At 54.8% G+C, this 6,737-nt stretch overlaps 2 protein-coding genes across 3 annotated transcripts in view; one reads left to right on the top strand and one right to left on the bottom strand.

Annotated features, from left to right (window-relative positions):
- Positions 1–6: 6 nt before the first annotated feature.
- TTI2 (TELO2 interacting protein 2) lies at positions 7–3,628 on the top strand. 2 transcript variants are annotated; one of them, XM_026863111.1, is made up of 7 exons: positions 7–664; positions 942–1,128; positions 1,622–1,714; positions 2,090–2,274; positions 2,365–2,508; positions 3,057–3,219; positions 3,490–3,628. In XM_026863111.1, the coding sequence occupies exons 1-7, from the start codon at positions 21–23 to the stop codon at positions 3,568–3,570; spliced, it is 1,497 nt and encodes a 498-aa protein (XP_026718912.1). In that variant the 5' UTR covers positions 7–20; the 3' UTR covers positions 3,571–3,628. The 2 variants fall into 2 exon arrangements, with proteins under 2 accessions (XP_026718912.1, XP_026718911.1); XM_026863110.1 differs by having other exon boundaries at positions 2,090–2,508; positions 3,490–3,604.
- Positions 3,607–6,737, bottom strand: part of MAK16 (MAK16 homolog) — a 4,587-nt gene continuing 1,456 nt past the window's right edge. The window contains exons 2-10 of the mRNA XM_026863021.1: positions 6,576–6,695; positions 6,276–6,385; positions 6,073–6,137; positions 5,780–5,931; positions 5,443–5,497; positions 5,276–5,350; positions 4,814–4,924; positions 4,511–4,567; positions 3,607–4,232 (exon numbers count right to left, since the gene is read on the bottom strand). Coding sequence (XP_026718822.1) covers positions 4,044–4,232; positions 4,511–4,567; positions 4,814–4,924; positions 5,276–5,350; positions 5,443–5,497; positions 5,780–5,931; positions 6,073–6,137; positions 6,276–6,385; positions 6,576–6,695 — 934 coding nt within the window. The 3' untranslated portion in view covers positions 3,607–4,043. The remainder of the gene's footprint in view (positions 4,233–4,510; positions 4,568–4,813; positions 4,925–5,275; positions 5,351–5,442; positions 5,498–5,779; positions 5,932–6,072; positions 6,138–6,275; positions 6,386–6,575; positions 6,696–6,737) is intronic.

Here is a 6,737-nt window from a genome sequence, read left to right as displayed (position 1 = left end):
GGGGGGGCGCTGGTCGGGCCATGGAGCTCAGCGGCCTAGTGCATGCCCTGAGGGCGGAGGGGCCGCGGGCCGGGGAGCAGCCGCCGCTCCGCGCTGTCCCGCCGGCCGAGCAGATCCTGCCCCGGATCGGGCTGCTCGTCTCCGAGGGGGCCGCTCCCGAGGTGGTCAGAGACCTGGGTGCGCTCGTCGAGGCTGCGGGGTGCCGGTGGCTTTTTGGAGGCCTGAGCCCTGCAACGCTGGGCGAGTTGGTGGCTGCGCTGAATGGGTACGCGGCACCCCCGAAGCAGGAGCAAGATGCTGCGGGTCTCCCTCGTGAGGACAGGGCGTACGCTGCCGCAGCTGAGCGAGCGGCAGAGGCCGGCTCAGTGTTCCTACACCTCCTGGCAAAGCTAGAAGCCGCCAAGACCCAGGAGTCTCTGGGCGTCCCCGTGGTGGGTCCAATCCTGTCCCGTGTGATGGGACCTATCTACATCTTTGCTGCAACACATATTGTGGAAAGGCCCTGGACAAACACAAAGTCCCAGTCAGTGGCACAGGAGGTGCTGGCGTTGCTGGTTCAAGCTGTGGGTTGCGGGTCGGTGGCTGAATTCCTTCGAGGGAAGGATGAAGATGAGGAAGGAAGATTTGCAGCAGTGATGGGGCTCCTGAAACAGGAGTTGACCAAGTGAGTAGGAAGGGGAGGGTGGTGGTGGAGAGGGTGGCATGTTTGGCTGGTCTCTGTGTAGGAAATACTGAAAACTTTGCAGCCACTGCGTGAGCTCAGGCATTACAAGGCACTAGTTGATAAATATGGGGCCAAGAGCTATACAAATATGCCAGTAACAGAAGGGGGGGGGGACGACACATCATTTGGAGTTTACTGTCAGCTGACAGGCCCAAATGTGTAGGAAACAAGCATTTGTTGGTTCCAGTGTTCACTGAGCTCCCGTTTGTATTCCCAGAGACACCTGGAAGCGTAACCCTGCCACAAAGCACGTGTTCTCCTGGACGCTGCTTCACATCACCCGGCCCTGGCTTAGCCATTACCTGGAGCGTGTCCTCCCGCCGTCACTGCTCATCTCGGACGACTACCAGGAGGAGAATAAAATCCTGGGTGTGCACTGCCTGCATCATATCATTCTCAACGTGGTAAGAGATCCGAGAAATTAGATCCCTTTCTGGGTGTTGTTTGAAGGAAGGGGGGGATTGGACGCCTCTTAGGGTTCCTAGCTTCTATTCCTGGTTCTACTGTTAACCAAACAATTCTGCTCCATCTTCCACATTGTCCCTGTGTGTTTAAGTATACGTAGTTCTTAAATTTATTGTGATAAACAAGTAAGTGCTTTGGCCACCTTTTGAACTCGGCCGATTCAGTCAGCCTGGCAGCAGTTTGCAGGGCAGGATGTTCAAGTAACACCAGTGGAACTTCCAACTAGCGCCTGGAGAGGCGAGGGGAAGCGGCTGCTCCTGTGCACGGTGGGGTTTAACCTGCATTTATTACAGCACCTGCTCCCCTTTCCTCGCAAGCAGCGTCCCTAACACGCAGCATTGCCATGCTTTGTGGAGGCTGTTCTCTTTTGTTAGCTTAAGCGGGTGCTGAACGTGACGCACAGCACTAACGTTCTGTTCTGTGTCGTTGCAGCCAGCTGCTGATCTGTGCCAGTTCAACAGGGCTCAGGTTGTGTACCATGCCCTTTACAACCACCTCTATTCACGGGAGGCCCCTCTCATCCAGGTGGGACAGCAGAACTTCATTTTCATCTGCCTTGTGATCTTGCATGTCAGCCCCACGAGGGACAGCCAGCTCCAGGCTTGAGAGGCAGAACCTGTTTCCTCGCAGACAGTCCAGTTAGGCTGGTACTAGCCAATGCCTGTGGCCGAGAGACAAAGTAACTCAGTAGATTTCAGGAAAATATTAATAGAGGGAAGACCTCTCGCCTCCTGTCCCCTTCCAAGTGGCAGCCTTGCTGAAGAGGGCTGCTAACGGGTAGTAGAAATAGTTGGCTCTGTCAGGTGAACTGCAGCAGCTGTGGGTGGTCAGCAGGGCTGGAAGTTCTTTGGAGACAACATGAGCAGGATTGCCCAGATTTACCGTCTCTCGCCGCACCAGGCAGTACTGCTGTGCCTGCTGGACCTGCTGCCGATCCTGGAGAGAGCCCAGCGCCAGCAGAACCAGGGCAGACCGACCACCCCCTGCGATGAGGTGCTGCAGCTGGTTCTGACACACATGGAGGCAGAGCACCGCCTCGCGCTGCGGCGGGTGTACGCCAGAGCCCTGCCCGCCTTCGTGCAGAGGTGGGAGCACCCGCCGCGGCCCTGCAGGAACTCGCTTTGGCCTCACTGGGTTTATCTCCCTTCTCAGTGCGTGTTTCTTTATGTCAGCAGACTTGGCATCCTGATAGTGCGGCACCTGAAGAGGCTGGAGCGAGTTATCCTGGGCTACCTGGAAGTCTGTGATGGCCCCGAGGAAGAAGCCCGACTGGGAATACTGGAGACGCTGCAGTGCACCATAGAGCACGCTTGGCCCAGGTACCCATCAGGGGGTGAAAGACACTACTAAAGCCTATCCTGAATGCTGTCGCTGCTCCAGAGCCAACATCACTGTTGCTTGAGAAGGCCCTGAAATCTTAAGAGAGAATCTTTCACAGGGAGGGATCACTGGCATTACTGCTTTGCCGAAAAACCTGACCCAAAAATTAAGCTGGGTCCTCATTTAGATCTGATTTCTGCCTGTTCTAGAAGCACCAACTTCGTTAAAAATTAAACCTGCGTTCTCTGTGTGGCAGAACTGTGGAGTAAGGCCCCTGTTGTGAATGAATTAGGCTGCCCCAACGACAGGCCTTCCCGACAGAGCAGCCCGAGGTTACCCGTGCTCGGGGCCAGTGTCCTCCCTCTGGTGGGCAGACTGAAGGAGGCAGCTTCTCCTTATCTCAGGGCGGCCGCAATCCTGCTCCACACATAAATGGCAACGAGCAGCTCCTGCCTGAAGCGTCTCGCAGCTGCCAAGCGAGGCGGTGCTTTCCCCTGGCTTGTGAAGAGGATTTAGAGTGAGGTGCACTTGGTGTTTCCCTCTGCAGGATGCCGTGCAGGCTCCCTGTGCTCCTCAAGGCCCTGCTGAAGATGATCTGGGACGTACACACGGACCAAGGGCCAACGCCAGAGCTGGTGAAAGCAGCCTTGCTCCAGGGAGCCACCAAATGCCTCATCCTGCTGGATCGCTGCTCTGAGGGGCAGGTGAAGGTGAGCTGGGACCCAGCTGATCCCCCTCGGAAGGGGCAGCACGGTGCCTGCAAAAGCCCACTGGCTTCCTCAGTCCACATGTTTTGAAAGCATCAATTTCCACCCACCTCAACATTAGCACTTGACTTGATGGATAAATGACTTCTGTATGGGTAGGTGTCCATATATGCTTTGTGTAATTCTCTTTCAACAGATAGCTGGGGGAGGGCTGGTAACACCTTTAACCCACATGTGCCAAGGCACTGGAAAATGATGCTTTTCTCGTTTCAGGTCCTACTGGAAGGCGTGTACAGCAGCTGTGAGGAGACCCGTGTACGGGAGTGCATCAGAAAAGTGCAAGAAAACACGTGAGGCGTGGCCAATCAATGCTCACCCCGCTTTTTGTATAGTAAATTTTTTTTTTAATTTATTTAAAGTTACTGTCTTTCTCTTCCCACCCGTTAGCCTCGTATCTCCCCCAGACAAGACACACTTGTGTGCTTGCCTAGCCACCGGAGGGCTCTTCCAGCCTTTGAACAGCAGCGGTGCCCCGCCCTGGTCCAGGTTCCCTCCCAGAGCACAGTCCGAGCTGAGCCTTGTGTGGCTGGGGAGAAGGTGGGAGTCGCCTTCCTTCAAACTTCACTTCATGAAGGAGTTGTACAAACTTGCTGCAATTGCCTGGGGTCGGGACAGAAACCCTTTTTTTCATAAAAAAAATTTATTAATTAGAATATTGAAAAAAAGTCATTTTTGAGGGTCCTGCAGAGTGGTGAAAGCTGGAAGGAGTTCTGGTGGCAGGATCTGGAGTCCTGTCGTTCAGTACAAAATGTGGCTTCACGAAGGAGTCAGGTTGCTTTTGTTTTGGTGGTTGGCTCTGTTTCTTCCTCATACTCTATTTCAATGTAGGGACGTTTTCTTCTGGCTGGTCCTTTCAGGGGAGCTTTCCCTTTAGATCTGGAGAGAGAGGTTTTCTTCTCTACTTCTTCCTCCTCTTCCAGCTCCTCTTCACTACTTGTCTCCAACTTATCCATGTCCTGAGAAAGACAAGAGTGACGTCAAAGCATGCTATGTAGCTAAACCTCCTCTTTCTGCAGAATTCTCTTGTGTATCTGATTCTGTTTTATAATTCCTGGCTCCCAGCTGTCTAGCCAAAGGAGCTGGGGTGTGGGGGATTACGGTGCAGTCTGACTCTATCATTATGTCCCACAAATCTGATTTTGCTGGCTCTTCCCCCAGTCCCACAGACACCAAGAGAGTGGAGGTTACTTTCAAACAGCTTAGCCTGACAGTTTATACCTGGTGCTTCACCTACCTCAAAGTCGCTGAGGTCACTGTCATCTGCTTCCACAAACTCTCTTTTATCCATGTCCTGTAAGAAATAGAAGTCAGAAGCTAGTAGAGGCACCCTGAGCACAACACAGCATCCTGACTCACAACGGAAGAGCCACCAAGGCCACCACTGGCGCACACACACATGCCACACACTTTTCCTGAGCTCACCTCTCCTAACCTCCTCACTTCGACATTCAAACTACAGTGCCCAGCACGTCAGTGAATCAGAGGGGCTGTGCCAGGCCAGGGAAGGATGAAGTGCTACTGTGGCTGAAAGCATTACCTCATCATCTTCTTCTTCCTTCTCTGCATCGGACTCGCTCTCGCTTTCTGCATCTTGCTGTTGTAGAGCTTTGTCAAAGGCGTGAATGGGGAAGTTGTAAATGTCTCCATACTGGAAAGGAAAAGGTGGATTTTCTGTAAGTCACAGGAGGAAGACAGCCACTGGTGGTAGGGCTGTCTAAAGCCTGTGGCCTGCACAAAGGCAGCGCCAAACTAGGCTGAACTTGTGGCTCAGCCCCTTCCCTCGTTCTGAAGTGTGCGTTGCTGTACAGAAAATGAGGGGCTCTGCGTTCTGAGGGAGCAAGTTTTCCAGCCTGTGTTAAAGCCATCAGGAAGGGTAGAGTGTGGTCATCCCCCACCCCACCTACACAGGCCGTGCTTCTCTGTCATACCAGCGCCCGTGGCCCTCCCAGGAGAACCAGGACCAGTTTTCCTGCTGGGCTCTGAGCGCAGTGATCCTTACCGTATCCTGTTTCAGCCTTTCCAGTAACTCCTTCTCAATGGCATTATCCAGCTGAGCAGCAATCAGGGCTTTCTCCTAAAGGAGCAGAGGGGAGCCGTGTCAGTGGTTTGAAAGACAACGTGGAGCAGAAGCAGCGGCCAGGAGATTACGTGACAGCGTGGTATTACCTCTCGCCTCTTCTCTCGCCTTTCAATCTTCCTGCGTAATGGAACGAGCTTCCTCCTACAGGGAGCAAGGAGAGCTTGTTAGTGATTTGTCAGTCTCCTGTGTAGCAGATGAGCAAACGCTCACTCAGGGCAACAACCAGCAGTGATGAGAAACGTGACTGCCACTAGTTGAAGTGCATTTATACATGTAGACAATTAAATCCCTTTCGGACAGGTTCACTGACAAGCCTGCTAAAGCCTCGGGAGAACAGCTACGGGCACACTGGGGCTCTGCATACAGCCAGGGGCAGTGGCTTGATAAAGCCAAAGCATGACGACTCTCAGCTCTGTCACTCACTGTCGCTTGAGCGTCAGCTTCCGGATGCGGATGAGGTACTGTGTGATCTTTGTAAACCGCTGCTTGCATTTGTGTCGGATGAACCGCGGCCAGTAGATGAGGTTCTCATCTATCTCTTCCAGGGCTTTCTCATAGTTCTTGCTTAGCAGGACCTGGGGAAGGGGAAAAGGAAAGAGTTGAGCTACAGAGTGGGGCTGCAGCTGCTCTGGGGAAGAGCCCCCTCACTCCCTGCCCTCCACTGCCTCTGGGAAATTAATTATCGCTTGGTTGGCGAGCTGCCCTCCGGGACTCACCCGCTCCCAGAGCCGACGGGGAAAAGCCGCCTGCTCTATCGTCTTCATGTACAGGTAACACCGCCCTGAAGAAAAGAGGAACAGGAGCTCAGGAGAGAGCCACCAAGAGTGGGCGAGTGCTCGGAGCCGGGGTGCCCTCAGCCCGGCGCTCTTTGCCCCCTCCCCGCCCCGGGGGTGGCTCATGGCAGCTGCCGGGCTCTCACCTTTCTCCTCCCTGATGGTCGCGTACTGGCTGTTGGCCAGCGGGCAGGAGGAGCGGTTGCAGAGCCCTGTCAGGTTGTACTCATTGCGGCAAAAGTTCTGGGTTTTTGTCCTGGAAAAAGGAGAAGTGAGGGGAAGGGTGGGACTCCCCCCACCGCCCACCCTGCCCCTCGGGGCCGTGGTGGCACAGGGATGCGGGGAACCACGCCAGGCCCTGAGGGGCACCTGAATTTGTGCCTCCGGCTCCTCGCCCTGCTGAAACACCCCGCAGCGCCCCCTTCCCCATCCCCCCAAAAACTCACGTTATCTTGTAGGAGCAGAACTGCCTGTTGCCCAGCGTGTCCCAGACAACCTGCGAGGGGAAACAGCGGGTGACCCACACGGACAGCGCCCACCCGGCCCCTGCCGCCGCCGGTGAGGTCCTAACGGGACACGCACACCCACAGCACCTCTGCCGCCATGTC

This window comes from Athene cunicularia (genome assembly GCF_003259725.1).
Source record: "Athene cunicularia isolate RWA chromosome 22 unlocalized genomic scaffold, athCun1 chr22_part1, whole genome shotgun sequence".
NCBI classification, from domain to species: Eukaryota; Metazoa; Chordata; class Aves; order Strigiformes; family Strigidae; genus Athene; species Athene cunicularia.
Note: the sequence above shows the minus strand (reverse complement) of the source record. Positions and strands in the feature narration are given on the sequence as shown.